This window comes from Vulpes vulpes, chromosome 8 (genome assembly GCF_048418805.1).
Source record: "Vulpes vulpes isolate BD-2025 chromosome 8, VulVul3, whole genome shotgun sequence".
Classification (NCBI taxonomy): Eukaryota; Metazoa; Chordata; class Mammalia; order Carnivora; family Canidae; genus Vulpes; species Vulpes vulpes.
Window position 1 is genome coordinate 73923926 of NC_132787.1, and position 16974 is coordinate 73940899.

A 16974-nucleotide genomic window follows, 5' to 3' on the forward strand; every position below is an offset into this window, starting at 1 on the left:
GAGGGAGAAGTAGGCTCCATGCAGGGAGCTCGACGTGGGACTTGATCCCAGGTCTCCAGGATCAGGCCCTGGGCTGAAGGCGGCGCTAAATCGCAGAGCCACCCAGGCTGCCCAAGTCCCTTCTTTCAATTCTTTGGGTCACACACTCAAAGGAGGAATTGCAAGATCGTACGGTAATTCTATGTTAATATGTAAGTTTTTGAGGAACCACCATACTGTCTACCATAGTGCTGCACTAATTTCCATTCCCAGCAGCAACACACAAAGGATCCAACTTCTCCATATTCTCAACAATGCTTATTTTTTCTTTTTTGGATCACAGCCAGCCTAAAGGTGTGAAAGAGGGTGAAATTTTGATGGAGGAGGGACAAGCCAGCTTTTCAGGCCCTGGAGGGGCCATGGTATGCAGTGGATGGATTCGCACACGATCTGATGTGCAAAAAGCCATGTGGAGTTCTGTTTACCTCCCTCTCCTGGAAATGACTGATTCTGTAGAGTATTGGGTAGCCGGGGTCTCCCCGGTACCTTCTAATGCTGCTGCCAGAGTTCACATGGGATCAGGCCTTCTGGAACACCAGCAGCTTGCCGTGGGAGGGTGAGCCAGGAACAGAGGAACTGACACCCAAGAGGTTAGCCAATCACCCATCACAATGACCAGGGACTATGACCAAAGCAACCTGCATTACATAGGTGGGGGTTCATCTCAAAGACAGGTGTGGCAGTGGGACACAGTGGCAGCGCTCTTCATGCAGCAGGGGCACCTGGAGTTGCAGGGGCAGGAGCATCGTCGTCCCCCTGAGAGAAGGAGTGGTAGGTGCTGTTTGCACTGAAGCTGGCCCCCAGCCCCAGGAAAGGAGCTGTCTGTGCACCAAAATAATGGGACACGGGGACTATTTGAGGTCTGGCAAAACCACCGTGCTGAGCCACAGCCCACTGAATGGAGTGAGGCTCAGGGACCTGTTCCGCGGGACTGAAGCAGAGTACCCATCAAGAACCTAGGGGTCTGTGCACACTGGATAGGATGAGCTCAGATTGCTCCCCTGTGCCCAGCTGTAAGGCTCCCCACTAGGACTTCAGGGCTGGGGGCAGTGAGGGGCAGGATTGGACCTATCTGCTGCTATTGTTCAACTGGGAATGCGGAGCCCTGCAACTTTTTTCAACCTGGTTATCCCCAATCCCTGCTAGAAAACATAATTTGTGTTTCTGAATCAGGCAGGGCGCCTCTAAGTCCTGGGTCTGCAGCCTGCTTCCTCAGGCCAGACCAGAGCCCTGATTCGGTGGGACCATCCTGGCTCTGGGAGCCCGTTCTGTGTTTATCTTTGTGACTGGGCATTAGTGACATTATGCTGATGGCTTGAAATGGGCCAAGGTCAGAGCATTTACACCTCAGGAACTGGTAAATGCTATCAATCAGTGTTTATTCATTTTCCTAAAAAAAAAAAAAAGTGGTTGTTAAAGATTTTACCAGCACACTAACTGCCCTGCTTGAGAGGTGAATCTGATGTTCTCATCAGCTCTGATTCCTGCTGGGCCTTCTCCTGCCCCTTTGTCCCAGGACCCCTGTCCACCTGCCCATTTATCCTTGCTGCTGCCATTAACCCTTGGATGACTGTGTAATGTGCAGGGTGGCGCTAGGAGGATTGGGGTGGTTGTGCTTGGTGGCACAGCTTTGGGGATGATGGCAGTTTTCCCCGACCTTTCCTGATAAGAGACCTGTGGCAGAAGCAGGGCTAACCAATTTGTCTGTGTCTAGGTTATCTGCTATGGCAGGTGTGGTGTACCCCAGACAGGTGAGTATTGTGGATTTCTGTCCCCTGTGACCACATCAACATTGAGCAGCTTTAGCAAACAGGCCCTGGCATCTTGGGGCTCCTTCTGGTCATCATTCTGGAATGGTGTGTGTGTGTGTGTGTGTGTGTGTGTGAGGAGGGATGCCGGGGTGGCTCAGCCGTTACGCATCTGCCTTTGGCTCAGGGCATGATCCTGGAGGCCCCTGGATCGAGTCTCACATCGGGCTCCCTGCATGGAGCTTGCTTCTCCCTCTGCCTATGTTTCTGCCTCTCTCTGTGTGTGTTTCTCATGAATAAATAAATAAAATATTTTTTTAAAAATAGGCAGAGGAAAGTAAGGATTTACAATTTTCTGGGAGTTAATTTATGTATTCAGCATGCATTTATTAGCACCCTCAGTGTGTCAGGCTCCATGCTAGGCTTTGAGGCTGCAGAGATGAAAAAGATTAGGTCCTAATCTAGTATACTTCATTTAATCAATTACAATTACCATAGTAAGTGCTGTAATGAGAGATGCTAAATGTGCTACAAAAGCAGAGGAGAAAGAGTTCAATTTGGGGGGTGATAAGGAATAAAAATGTGGGATAGCTGTTTTGGGGGAGAAATTTCATCCGGGTTTTGGAGGCTATGTAGGAGTTTGCCAGGCCTTGAGGAATACAACTAGCATTTCCAGCAGGAGATAAGAGCATGTGCACCTGTGAAAAGTGGAAAGTAGTGAGATTGGAGAACAGAAGGCATGGAGGGGAGCCAAGCAGGGCAAGATGGTAAAGGTCAGTAGAAGCCAGATGATAAAGGCTCCAAATGCCAGTCCCAAAACTTGGTCTTGGTCCTATAGACAATGAGAAGCCGTTGAATGCTTTTGGGTGGAAGAATAGCAGGATGGGATCTCCTGTCTTATACTCTCCCTTGCTCTGCAGGCCCCTGTGGATTTAGACATATACCAAAGCTCCTACATGGTTGACTATCAACCCTACGGGAAAGACAAATACTCCAGGGTCACACCACAAGAGGTAAGAAGTCACCCAATCTTATCTTCTTTTCAATGGCCCACTGAAATTATCTTTACTTCATTTTTATTATGTGTGGATATTGGGGGCACTGATTTAGAACAGTATCTGTTGCCAGGAGATCTAAAGAAGTCTTTTATGGGTATGCTTTGGGTATATGTTTTAAAATGTACATCAACGCTAAGTCATGCACATGAGAGGTAAATAATATACATTCACAGTTTAAATAACATTGACAAAACAAACACTAGTATACGCATTATCAGCCAGCTGAAAACAGCACATTAGAAGTCCCCTATATGGGACCCCTGGGTGGCTCAGCAGTTGGGTGTCTGCCTTTGGCTCAGGGCATGATCTGGGAATCCCAGGATCGAGTCCCACATCGGGCTCCTGCATGGAGCCTGCTTCTTCCTCTGCCTGTGTCTCTGCCCCCCTCTCTCTATGTCTCTCATGAATAAATAAATAAAATCTTTAAAAAAAAAAAAAGAAGTCCTCTAGAGCTGCCATGGCTCCTCCCTTTTCCCACCTCCCGAGGTAGCCACTATACTGACTTTTGCATTAATCATTCCCTTGTGTGTCTTTTAAAAAATCACCTAAATCTGTATGTATGTATCTCTTTAAACAAATATTGAGGTTTGCCTTTGAGCTCTATTATATACTGGATCATACTATTTGTACTTTTCTGTGACTTTTACTTTTTGCTGAACATTATATTACACATAATACATTATTCATTTTTTGCTGTGTAGTATCACATTGCATGAATGTGCCACCATACATTTGTCCCCTCTCCTGTTGGACATCAGAGTTTTTACTTTTTTGCTGCTCCTCCCACTGCCCCATGCCACAAGGCAGTTTGCACAGCCCAAGGCTCAAGAGTCCACCGCCCCAGGAAGGGCAATTGCCTGTCACAGGGAACATCCCTATTTGTCAAAGTGGCTGTGTCGATGCAGTAGAGGCAGCCTGTTCTGTAGTTCTCCAACCTTGCTGCCAACTCAGTATTAAAAGCCTTTCCAATTTTGACTCATTTGGTGGGTTTGAAATGATATTTTTCTTGTGCTCATAATTCTCATTTCACTGCTTATTAATGAGGTTTGGCATCTTTTTGTTTGCTTACGGATATTTATTGTTCTGTGAGATATCATGTCTTTTGCCCATTTTTTTTAATTGGGATGCTTGTCTTTTTCTTCTTAATTTGTAGGAGTTCTTTAAATATTCTAGACATGTTCCATTTGTCAGTTATACATGTGGCAACACTTTCCATGAATGGAAATTTTCACTTTTACATAGTCAGCTGTTGCCATCTTTCCCTTTATCAGGTGTTCTTCTTAAGCCTCGTTCAAAAAATCCTTTCCTGTCTCAGATAACTCCATTGAAAATAAGAAGAAAATCTGTATAAACATGGAACAATTTCTGGAATATATTATTTAGTGGAAACAAAATGCAGAGCGGGATTATAACATGCATGATTTGTGTACAAACTGGGGTGTGTGGAGGAGGGGTGAGAAAGAGACTTCTTTTTCACTAGAAACCCTTTTCTATTATTTCAGTATTTCCCTGGATCATAGTATATATCACCATTCAAAAACCAATTTAATTAAATTAAATTAATTAATTTATTTAAAGATTTTATTTATTTATTCATGAGAGACACAGAGAGAGAGGCAGAGACACAGGCAGAGGGAGAAGCAGTCTCCATGGCAGGAGCCCAACGTGGATCTCGATCCTGGGACTCCAGGATCACACCCTGGGCCAAAGGCAGGTGCTAAAACCACTGAGCCACCCAGGAATCTCCTAATTTTTTTTTTTTTTTTAAATAAAGAGAAGTGTGCTCTGTCTCAGATGAGGCCAAGGAAGCTTCACCTCTCACCTCTCTCAGCCCTCCATGCATGTGATTTATTTCACAGCAGGTGAAGCTGGATGCCCAACTCCGGGACAAAGAATTGTATAGGCCCATCCCCAGCTCCAAGCCCAAGCTAGAGGATGGGTACCCCGCCTTCAAAACACTCCACATGACCGCCAGAGACCTGGGGCAGCCCGGCTTCTTCCCCCCGCAGGACCATGGGACCGCAGCAGAGGACGAATGCAGGTTCACCAGTATCTGCCGTTCCGTGTACCCCGCTTCCCACACCCTGTACCTGGCCCAAGGTGATCCCAACCGGGCCGCCAGAGCACCGGCTTCCCATGCCTCCTGGAGCCTGAGCGCCAGCCTGCGGCGGATGTGGGCAAAGGCTACTTTCTACTGCCTGGCTGTCTCTGTCCTTATCACCACAAAGTCAAGTTCCCCATCTTGAACCGATGGGGCCCCTTGATGCCATTTTACCAGTAGGAAGGGCAAGAGCCCCTTTGGGGGTGCCGTGGCAATCCTCCCTCTCCCAAGGAAGCCCCCCACCCCGCCGTGGCCCTGGGAGAACTGAAAATAAAACCCTGCAAAGGTGTCACCTTGTTCGCTGGCCAGCCCTGGGACGGCATCCCCACCGTGGCACCACTTGCAGAAGGAGGGGGAAGGGAAAGCTGGTGCATGGAGCCTGGAATTTGGGTAGCACCTCATTACAATGAAGAGCCGTGCTGAAAAGGTTCTTGCTGTTTTAGACATTTTCTTACAAAGTGGGAAAAATCGTGCTTCCCGTAGTTGTCTACACGTCGAGTGTGATTGTAAAATGCTGCTGGGTCACTTTCCCTGGGTATGCTTAGTTTGCTCACCGCCCCCACCCCTCAATGATCAGTGTAACCATTTCCAGGGCATCATTTTATACTTTCCTTCTTGGTCAGTGGAGCTTTTGTAAACATATCCCTGTGTGCGTCGGTGAGGAAGCCAGTGAAGCCACCGAACAAAGAGCTGAAGAGCCGTGGCTTGAACAACATACTAGCTTCTCCCCGGTCTAAGAGTTCAAAGGGAGGCCAATGAGCAGGGCGGGGCATCACTGCTGTGGCCCCCATCTCTGGGTCGATGGTGACTGCCATAGACTAAATTGTGTCCCTCTCCAAATTCATAGGTTGAAGCCCTAACCTCTCATGTAACTGTATTTGGAGATAGGGCCTTTAGGAAGTAATTAAGGTCAAATGAGGTCATAAGAGTGCGACCCTGTTCTGATACGATTGGCAGCCTTCGGAAAAGAGGAAGAGGAAGAGCTCTCTCTCTCTCTCTCTCTCTCTCAGCACACACACACACACACACACAGACACACACACACTCTAAGGAAAAGCCATGAGAGGACAGACATAGCAGGGAAGGCAGCCATCTGCAAACCAGGAAGAGAAGCCGCACCAGAGACCACCTCTGTCAGACTTTGATCTCAGACTTTCAGCCGCCAGAAGTATGGGAAAATAAATTTCTGTTGCTGAAGCCCCCTGGCCTGTGATATTTTGTAATGGTAGCCCCCAAGCTAAGACAGTGACTCATTCAGGTATTGACATTTTCCTGTTAGCAGAAAGTGAGAAATACCCAGAGGAATACAGGTGTATTCCCTTTTAGGGCCACAAGGCAGAAATGATATTCTTCACTTCCAATCCTGTCCTCTTGGCCAGAGTTCAGCTCATGGTCCCATCAAACTGCAAGGCAGGCTGGGAGATCTACCTATATCCTGGGTAGCCATATGCCCAGCAAAAAATGAGAAGTTAGCAGAATAGAAGGAGAGGATTATTTGGATGGATGACTATCCATTTTTGCCACAACACATGAGAAGGCTTTCCCATTGGAATCACCTTATACATCAGTGCTTCCCTAGTGGATCTTGTTAAAATGGAAATTGGGAGTTGGTTGACCTTGGGTGAGGGCAAGATTCTGCATTTGCAACAAGCTCTCAGGTGTGCGGTGCTAGACAGGAGACCATACCTGAGTAATGAGGGTCTACACAATACTCTGCATCTTCCTTTTCTCTCAAGTCATTATTTATGGGTCTAGTTATTTTTAATGGCTGCCCGATATTCTATTGAATTGATGGATCTTGATTTATTAAACTGCTTCCTTATTGGGGGGCAGTCATGCTTTTCCAATTTGCTTCCTACAAATTATGCAGCAATAACAATTCCTGAACATATATCCTTACAAATGATGCTTTTATTTTTCCTGTAAGACAGAGTCTCACAAGTGCTGGGTTTGCGCTGGGTGGGGTGGGTGTATGGTGTTAACAGATACCACCAGAACGGTCCCCTTCCTCCCAGCCCCTTATTCCCATCTCCTCACCAGCGTATGGATATTAGCAATCTTTTTTATTTTTGCCAATCTAATGAATAGTAAATGGTATCTCATCATGCCTTTAATTTGCAATAACTTGGCCACTAGTGAGATACAGGATCTATTTTATATCATTAGCCATTGGGCTTCCGGGTCACATCTTTTGTCCTGAATTATCTTTTTCCTTATCAACTTATAGGAGTTTTTATGCACATTGCCCACGTTAGCCTGTTATCTAGCACATGTTCCAAACATGTTCAGTCTTAACTTTTAAATATACAATTTTAAATATGTAATCTGAACATATTTTTTTCTAACATAAAATTAATACCTTCAGTAGAAAATGTTGCAAAGTGAAGAAAGGTGTGAAGGAGAAAAAGAAATCACCTCTAATCCCACTGCTCAGTCAGTGACAACTACTGTTAACATTTTGATGCCCAGGGCGGCAGATAATGGTTAGATCCTTGGGCTGTTGAGCCAGACAAATCTCAATTCACCTCTGAGTTTACTCTGTGCAGCTGAAGGGTATTCTGGAAAGTTATTTCATGTCTCTGAACAGCAATGTGCTCACCTGTAAGAGGCATTAATTAATTAATTAATTAAATCCTACCTTCTGAGTAAATTTGCACAGCATCTGAGATAAAGTCAGTGTTCAGAGAGACCTTTTATAGACATTTTTACAAATCTCATTACTGAATACATAATTTTAAATCCTGCTTGGTCTTCATTGTACTAACTATAAGCATTGCTTCTCAACCTTAAAACTTTATAAATATCCTTGCACGAACATACCATAATTACTAATGTTAAACATTCAAGTTGTTTCCAGTTATGTATTTTTCTCTACAAAATAATCTTTTTTCTGGAATTAGGTAGAAAAAGAAACGAAATTACTGTGTCAAAGTGTATGGATATATCCTCAGTGAGTATTACCAAGCTGCTTTCTAAACAGGTGTATCTTTAATATTAAGGTATCAGGGATCCCTGGGTGGCGCAGCGGTTTAGCGCCTGCCTTTGCCCCAGGGCGCGATCCTGGAGACCCAGGATCGAATCCCACGTCGGGCCCCCGGTGCATGGAGCCTGCTTCTCCCTCTGCCTGTGTCTCTGCCTCTCTCTCTCTCTCTGTGTGTGTGACTATCATAAATAAATAAAAAAAATTTTTTTTAAATATTAAGGAATCATGTGTTAGGTGCCATGGTCGCATTGTGGTTATGTTAGAGAGATTTCATTTTTAAATATTTACAGAAGAGTTTATTTATTTTTTTTTGAAGTTTACTTTAAAATGCTATAACAGGGATCCCTGGGTGGTGCAGCGGTTTGGCGCCTGCCTTTGGCCCAGGGCGCGATCCTGGAGACCCGGGATCGAATCCCACATCGGGCTCCCGGTGCATGGAGCCTGCTTCTCCCTCTGCCTGTGTCTCTGCCTCTCTCTCTCTCTCTCTCTGTGACTATCATAAATAAATAAATAAATAAAATTTAAAAAATAAAAAAATAAAAAAAATAAAATGCTATAACAAGGGCATCTGGGTAGCTCAGTCCGTTGAGCGGTTGAGCATATGCCTTGGGCTCAGATCATGATCCCAGAGACCTGGGATCAAACCCTGAAAGGTGGGAGGGGGCTCCTTGATCAGCAGGGAGTCTCCTTCTCCCTTGCCTTCTGCCCCTCCTCCCTGCTTGTGTGTTCTCTCTCTCAATTAAATAAATAAAATCTTTTTTAAAAAAATGCTGTAACAGAGCAGTTTTATAAGAACAAGGGAATAAGTAAAACAAGATCAGTGACAAAATAAAAGCTGTAGCTGATGATGGATGCTCAGAAGTCCATTGTCCTATTCTCTCCACTTTTGTGTGCATTTGAAATTTCCCATCACAGACATTAAAAACAGGAGGAAATGAGGAAGGGAGGGAAGGGAAGGAAGGGAGAAAAAAAAGAAATATGCACCCCTTTAGACTACTGCTAGCCATTTGTAAGCATATCTAATTCATAATATTCTTGTTATCATTGCATCTTTCAGCAAGAAAGAAAAACACGAAGGAAGGTAGGAAAGGAGGGAAAGATGAAGGAAAGGAAGGGAGGGAAGGGGGAAGGAAGGAGGGAGGGAAGGGAGGAGGGGAGGGAGGGAGGGAGGGAGGGAGGGAGGGAAGGGAGATGGAGACTCCCTGCTGATCAAGGAGCCCCTAGACAGTTTTAACACATAGTTATTTACACAAAATGATTTAGGTGAGGTGAAAACATTCCTAACAATAGCCACCCTTTAGGGAGCAGGCTCTGTGCTGCACACATCACACACATTATTTTGTCCTCACATAACGGTGAAGAAACAGAGGTTCAGGGAAGTTAAGTGACACTTGGGAGGCACACATGGTAAAGCCAGAATTTGAATCCTAGATTTATCTGATTCTAGCCCCAATGGCCCAGTCATTTTTAGAATGTTGCATGCCATTTTTATTCTAAACAAATGATGGAAAGCCCTTCAGTATGATAGCTGTCTTGCTCCCTAATGTCCAAGTTTCCGGGATTAACCACCCATTGGGGGAACAATCATTCAACCAAGATGGACAGATGCAGAGCTGCCTCTGGATTCTAAGTCTGAGGTGTTCAGGAGGTCATAATCCCCATCAGATTCATGAGGGCTGTGACTCCCTGTGCTTAAGATCTGAAATGGACCACAGAGACATGCCCGAGGGCTCCCTGGGAGGGGACATGCCCTAGGGCTCCCTGGGAGGGGTCATGGGCAGACCAGGGTTCTGGGCCTACAGGTGAGGGCAGGAGAGCATAGGGAGGGACTGGCTCCAGTGACCAGGATGACTGGAGACCCCAACACGCCACACTTGAGACGCTGGCCACACAGTCCCACGGGGAGGCTTCATGGTGACCCTGAGCTGTGTCTGGGCAAGAGCCACTGAAGTCCAGAGAGCCCCCCTCAGCAATCTCTTTCCGACTGGGCCGTTGTCCCCACCACACGCACTCAGGAGCACCTCCTGCAGGTCCTCCCCATATCCCCCCCCACCCCCACCCCAGCGATCTGAAGGCACAGGTCATTATTCCTCATCTCCTGCCTAACCTGGCTCCATGGCCCTCCACCTGCACATGACCCTTCCCACCCCAGGTCCCCGCTTTCCCCAGGCGCACACTGCCCACCTCTGTGCCTGTGCACTTGCTGTTTCTTTCTGTCTGCTAGAAACACGCCCCCCCCACCCCCCCGCCACCTGTGCTGAGTTATTGTCTCCTTGGAAAAGCCTGTCTTGACAATCCCCTGTCCCTAACAGTTTGCCTTTCCTTCGAGAGTTCCCAAGTCCTGTGAGTTCCCATGTCTCTCAGAGGGGTGCTGTAAGGCCAAACACCTAGGGCCCAGCAGAGAAGCTCAATCATTGCTAGAACTTTTTAATTTGTCTTTTTATTGGTCTTTAGAATTATTACGGTTTTATTTATCTCTGAGAGTGTTTTATTTATTTTTGTTGCTCCTGGAACTTGGCATACAGTAGAGGCTCAATAAATATTGAAGGAATGTAGGGGGTAGGAAGGAGGAGGGGCTTTCCAACGGGAAGCCCAGCAATAAGGTGGCCCCAGGCCTGACCTCCGGGCACTTTCTCCAGCAGCTCTCCTGGCTCTTGCCTCTAGAAGCTTCAGGCTCCCTGCAGGGTTGTGAATCCACCTTCAGCCAAGGAAGCTCTCAGTACCTGGTGATGTCAGGTGAAGTTACCTGAGTGACATTCCTCAGGATGGCCCACAGCTTTGCCCACTGAATTCTACTCTTTACCAGATGGAGTTGTCTTTGGGAAGACAGCAGGACTGTGGGAACTCCACACTGGCTTTGGGCCACCCTCATACATTTCCCAGTCCCTACTTTGGCCCTAGTGCAATAGCTATGTTTAATTAATAGATTCAGGAGAAACCTGCTTTGCTCAGCAACATTCTAATACTCGCAGAAGAAGATTCCCAGGTCCTGGTTCAGTTTACTCCTGGGGCAGAACACGGCTGCACACCAGCAGCCATCCCGGCCGTCTTTATTCCTCATGCATTTTTTAGAGCCCCCAGAAGTACCTCAACATAAGTGAGAAAGCACATAGTGCCACTGGGTGTGCCAGCCCATGTCAGGCACAGCACAGATCTTACCCTATTACAAACCTACTATAAGCATCACTTAATACAGCTGTCAACCCTATTTGATAGCTGCGGAAACCGAGGGCTCAGGCAATTTGGTCAAAAGTTACAGGATTTGGAGTTAGGCTTCTTTCTTCCATGAAATCTCACTTCCATAAAAGCCTTCACTTTTGGGGGTACCTTGGCTCAGGGCATGACCCCAGGGTCCTGGGATCAAGTCCCACATTGGGCTTCCTGCATGGAGCCTGCTTCTCCCTCTGCCTGTGTCTCTGCCTCTCTCTCTGTGTCTCTCATGAATAAATAAACAAAATCTTTAAAAACCAAACCAAACCAAACCAAACCAAAAAACCCCTTCAGTTTTATCATCTATAAAAAGAGAGTAATTATGTTCCTTTCACAAGGTACAAACATGAGTGAACTAAAAAAATTTTTTTTCAGGTTAATAAAGTGCCCCTTTCAACTATTAACATAAAAGACAAGGAGCTGACACCTGTTTTGCTGCCCTTGCTTGGAGATTTGCCTGGCCCAGCACCGTGCCCCACCCCCAGCATGAAGTCAACCTGAAGGGATGTTTTTGTCATTCCTTGGCCTGGGGAGGAGCCCTGATTCTGATGCTGCAGAAACAGGATTGGGAGGCTCCAAGATAATGCTAACAGCCCTTACATGTGTATATTCTTCTGAGTTTACAAAACACAGCCATAGATGGTATCTCCCTTCAATCTCATTTCATCTCAGTGACATAGGAAATCTTACTCCCATTTCACAGAGGGTACCAGTAGCTAAAGGCTGAGTGGGGATGCAGACCCCCGCTTGTTTGTACTGTGCCTTTTCTAGATCAAGCAGCCATTCACCACTGATCCTTAGCTCTGAAAGAGTGCCTTGTATTTGAGCACCTCGGTAAAATGCTGATTCCTCAGTTCCACCAGGTCTGGATGGAGGGTCACCAGGTCTGAAGCAAACTCCAAAAATCTGTATTTTTATCCAGGTTATGTGAAGGTTGGGTCGCTGGTGCTATGTGGGTCACACTTTGAGAAGCAGCAGAGGAGGATGCGGAATTCTTGGAAGTCTCCGGGCAGACACTAGTAAATCTCGGCTGGTGATAAACATAACTGGAGTGGGTGTGGGAGTGGTGGGCGGGAGGGCTGGAGGAAGATCAGAGCAGGTGTGCATATTGAAGTATCTCAAGAATGTTTGGACCAAGCACCATGCCGGAATGTGTTCATTTATTTCCAAACATTAAATATATATTTTGCTTCTATGAGGTACCTAGAGTAGCCAAACCTGCAGAGACGGAGGGTAGAATGTTGGTTGCCCATGGCTAGGAGGAGAGGGGATGGGAGGCACAACAGTGTGATTGTACTTACTGCCACTGAACTATACACTTAAAAATGGGTGAAATTGGGTACCTGGGTGGCACAGTGGTTGAGCGTCTGCCTTCAGCTCAGGTTGTGATCCTGGGGTCCTGAGATGGAGTCCCGCATCAGGCTCCCGTGAGGTACCTGCTTCTCCCTCTGCCTCTTTCTCTGTGTCTCTCATGAATAAATAAATAAAATCTTTTTAAAAAAATGGGTGAAATGTACCTTTTATGTTAGGTGTATATTTTATCACCATATATATATATGTGTGTGTGTATCTATGTATGTGTATATATGTGTGTATATATATGTGTGTGTGTATATCTATCTGTCTATCTATCTGTCTATCTATCTATCTATCATCTATCTATCTATCTATATATTCCCCATAGGAAAGGGAGCTTCTCTAAGTATGACCTAATATCTGGAAGCTATAAATTAAAAAAAAAATAATACATTGCCTACATAATAATAAAAATTTCTGCATGGAAAAAATTACACAAAATCAAAATACTCAAAATCAAAAGGCAAGAACAAACTGAGAAAATATTTGCAATACAAATGACAAAAGCATCTGAGTCCCTTGTATACCAAGAAGAAAAAGACCAACAATGCAAGGGAAAAAATTCCTTTTTAAATTCAATTATTTGTGCTTTTAGCAAATATTTGTTTAACACATGTGTGGCTGACAGAGTTCTAAGTGCTGGGAACCTAGCAAGAAATAAATAAACAAATAAAAATAATATTCAGATGAGGAGATTCCATACCAGTTGGGGAAAATGACAATAAACTAAATCAGGAAAGTATATAATAGGTTGGAAAGTAATGAGTGATAGGGAGGAAAGGAGAGCAGGCGTGGAGGACAAGACAGCTGGGCTGAGGGGCATAGGTTAAGTGGTTCATCAGAGCAGGTCTCACTGTGAAGGTGATATTTGAGCAAAGCCCCGAGGGGGAGAGAGATATTCTCACGGTGATGAGTGGGGCCAAATGACCAGGAAAGACCCTGAAGGGTCAGGCCTGGGAGGCGTCAGGGCAGCACAGTGAGGTCAGGGAAGTCACAGGGTCCAGCACAATTGTCTACAGATGGGTGAGCGGGTGCAAAGGCTCTTAGTATTCTTTCACATGAGATGGGAGCCACTGGCAGGTAATGAGCAGAGAGATGACATAACCCAATTTTTGTTTTTGTTTTTGTTTTTTTAAAGATTTTACTTATTTCAGAGAGTGACAGAAAGAGAGCACACATGGGGGGAGGAGGAAGGACAGAAGGAGAGGGAGAGGCAGACTCCCTGCTGAGGGACTCTATCCCAGGACCCTTGGATCATGACCTGAACCAAAGTCAGATGCTTAACCAACTGAGCCACCCAGGTGCCCCCCTAAATTTTTCCCAATTTTTAAAGAAAGATCTTGGCCACTGGATTACAAAAAGTCTCAGAGGGACAAAGGCAGAGGCAGAAAAATGGATTAGGAGAATCCAGGCAGGAGATGCTCGTGACCGGGACCAAAGCATCAGCCATGGAGAGAGTAAGTGGCTGGCTTTGGGATGTCTTTGAAGGGACAGCCAGTGGAATTTATTAAGAGATTGGCTGGGAGGCACGGGAGAGAAAGAAAGGTGTCAAGATGACTCCATGTTTTGGGCTTGTGCAAAGGGGAAAGGTGAGCTGCTTTTCTTTGAATTGGAGACTGATGACAATTGAAATGGGTTTTGGAGGGAGATCAGTTTGAATCAGGCAATATTAAATCCAAAATGCCTCTAGAACATCCAAGTGCAGATTTGAAGAGGCAGTTGGCTACACAGGAGAGGTCAAGACCAGCTGGAGATCGGAACTTGGCAGTCAACAGCTTATGGGTGGTATCGAAAACCAGGAGACCTGACGCCATTGCCAAGGTGAGGAAGTGGTCCAAGGCCTGACGTCTGGGGCAGGTCAAAGTTGAGAAGTCAGGGAGATGGGGAGGAGCTGTTAGGTGGGAAGAGAACCAGGGGAATGTGATGTTCTGGAAACCAGGTGAAGAGAGGTGTCAGGGAGGAAGGAGTCATCGTAGGATCTGTGGGGTCAGTTGCTGCTTCAGGGCCAGCAGGTGAGAGCACTGAGGATTCCTGCCGGATGCAGAAAGTTGTTGACAGCCTGGCAAGGAGCCTGGGGTGGGGCTGGGGGAAGAAGCCTGGCAGGAGAGATTGAGACAGAAGAAATGGGAGCACTGAGAACAGAGAACAGTTGAGAAGCTTTGAAGTAAAGGGTGGTGGGGGGAGGGGAACAGAAAAATGGGCAAGGATGTGCAAAGATCACAAAAAAAGAAATACATATGGCTTTTAAACACATGAAAAGATGCTGGACTTCATAATCAAATAAACCCCTGAGATGTCATTTTACACCTAGTATTAAGAGAAGTTAATACTATATCGTTGGGAGGGCAGAGAATCCAACCATCATTCCTTGTTTTAGGACTTTTAAATTAGTACAGCCTTTCTGCTAGGTAAAAATGCATTTACTCTTTAACTGGGTAATTCTACTCCTTGGAATGTCCCAGTGCATAAAGTCACACAGATATTCAATGACTGTGTACAGGTATATGCACAGCATCATTATTTATAATATTTATAATAAAACCCTGGAAGAAATCCAGATGTCCATCAACTAGCCTCACGGCGCAGCCATATATGGAACACAAGCAACTATACATAGATGTGACAGGATCGTTCTGGACCAGTAAACAAGGAAAGCAAGTGTGTATCATCTCTCATTTGTGATGAAAGGCGACACCTACATACATGCCTGTGCAAGTCTGGGAGGCTTCTAGGAACACACACAAGAAACTGAAGACAGGGGTGACCCTGACCCTGGAAAGGTAGACTGGGGTTCAAAGGTGGAGACATATTTTCCTTTTGCACTGTTGGAAATTTTACCCACAAACATGTACTGTGTTAAGAGTTCATTTTAAAATAAAAACTTCCGGGGCACCTAGGTGGCTCAGTGGTTGAGCGTCTGCCTTTGGCTCAGGGCGTGATCCCGGGTCTTGGGATTGAGTCCTGCACTGAGTTCCCTGTGGGGAGCCCTCTGCCTATGTCTCTGCTTCTCTCTCTGGGTCTCTCATGAATAAATAAATTACAAAATAAAATAAAAAAAACTTCTATAGTGAGGTCATACCATGCAGAGTTGGAGAAGACTTTCGGGTGATCTAACCCAATGGTTCCCACACCCCAGTCCATGGTCGGGGCTGCATCAGAATCACCGGGGGGCTGTGAGGACACCAAGCTGATGTGCAGAGTCGCATCTTGAGGCCCTGTCTAATTGTGTAGGTAACCGCTCCTCAGGCCATTCTGCAATAAGGCAGAAGAATTTGGTGGGCACTGTGCTCACCACAGCATGTCAAGCATGTTAAGTGTCAAACACTGCTCTGGGGGCTGTCCTCCACCCCCAACCCCAGGAACAGTCAGGTAAGAAGACCCCAGAGAGCATCCCTATTGATAAGAAGAGACCGTTGATAAAGCAATATAATAGCTTGCATGAACTATTTTACAGAAGATAACTCATGCCTTTAGCAACCCTATGAGGGCGGGCACTCTTACTATCCCTGTTTTATAGATGAGGAAACAGAGGCATAGAAAAGTCACAAGCTAGCGGCAAGCAGTTGAGGTAGGATTTGAATCTCAGCAGTCTCGCTCTTAAGATTATAAATATGATGAGGGGCGCCTGGGTGGCTCCAGTAAGTTAAGCATCTGCCTTCAGCTCCGGTCATGATCCCAGGGTCCTGGGATTGAGCCCTGATGGGGCTCCCTGCTCAGCGGGAGTCTGCTTCTCTCTCTCCTCCCAGCTTGTGTGCTCTCTTTCACATAAACAAGTAAAATATTAGGAAAAAAAGATTATAAACATGATGAAAAGAAAAAAGAAAAGGATTTGGCCTGACAGAGTGGAAGAGCCCCTCCGGTAGGTGGTGAGAGCAGATCTCCTTGCTAACCCGAGAGACAAAGACTGCAGGGGGACAGACTCGTGGCAAACACTGGGTCCTCTGATGGAGCCGATGGCTGGCTGCACTCATGGGACAGGAAGAAGGCCAGCATGACTGGCTGTGCCAATTGAGAAGGACAGACTGAGTGAATATCTGATCACTTTAAAGCAGCATGTCTCTCTGGTGTGAACTTCCTTAGGTGGCGGGGAATACCTGCATTGCCTATTCCATTACATGCCAGTCCTGTTCTTTAGGAAAGTCTTCCTTGGCTTGAGTTTTGCTGACTTCCCCCAACAGCCACTCTCTCTTCTGGATTAAGAGAACCTCTAAGTTCTTTAGGGGGCCATGGCCACCTGGACTAAAAGCCTACATTTCCCAGTTCCCCTTGCATAAAATGTGGCCATCTAAGTTTCAGCTGAGGGGCCATAAGTAGAAGTGACGTGTGCATCTTCCCCTCCTCCATCTAGTAGCTTAGACAAATTGTGAGCCAGATGAACCTTGTGGATGGCAAGACAAGAGAGAAGGAGGCTGGATGTCTGAGTGGTACCCAGCAGTCATATAAGCTCTGGAATGTCCCGTGGGAGAGAAACAAACTACC

General features: G+C 46.0%; 1 protein-coding gene across 1 annotated transcript; it reads left to right on the forward strand.

Moving 5' to 3' along the window:
* Positions 1 to 1728: 1728 nt before the first annotated feature.
* SPMIP9 (sperm microtubule inner protein 9) lies at positions 1729 to 5232 on the forward strand. Its single transcript, XM_025994665.2, is given in 4 exon segments — positions 1729 to 1790; positions 2708 to 2800; positions 4705 to 4960; positions 4963 to 5232. Coding segments are annotated over 4 exon segments (540 nt in total). The 5' UTR covers positions 1729 to 1763; the 3' UTR covers positions 5127 to 5232.
* The last annotated feature ends 11742 nt before the right edge of the window (positions 5233 to 16974 follow it).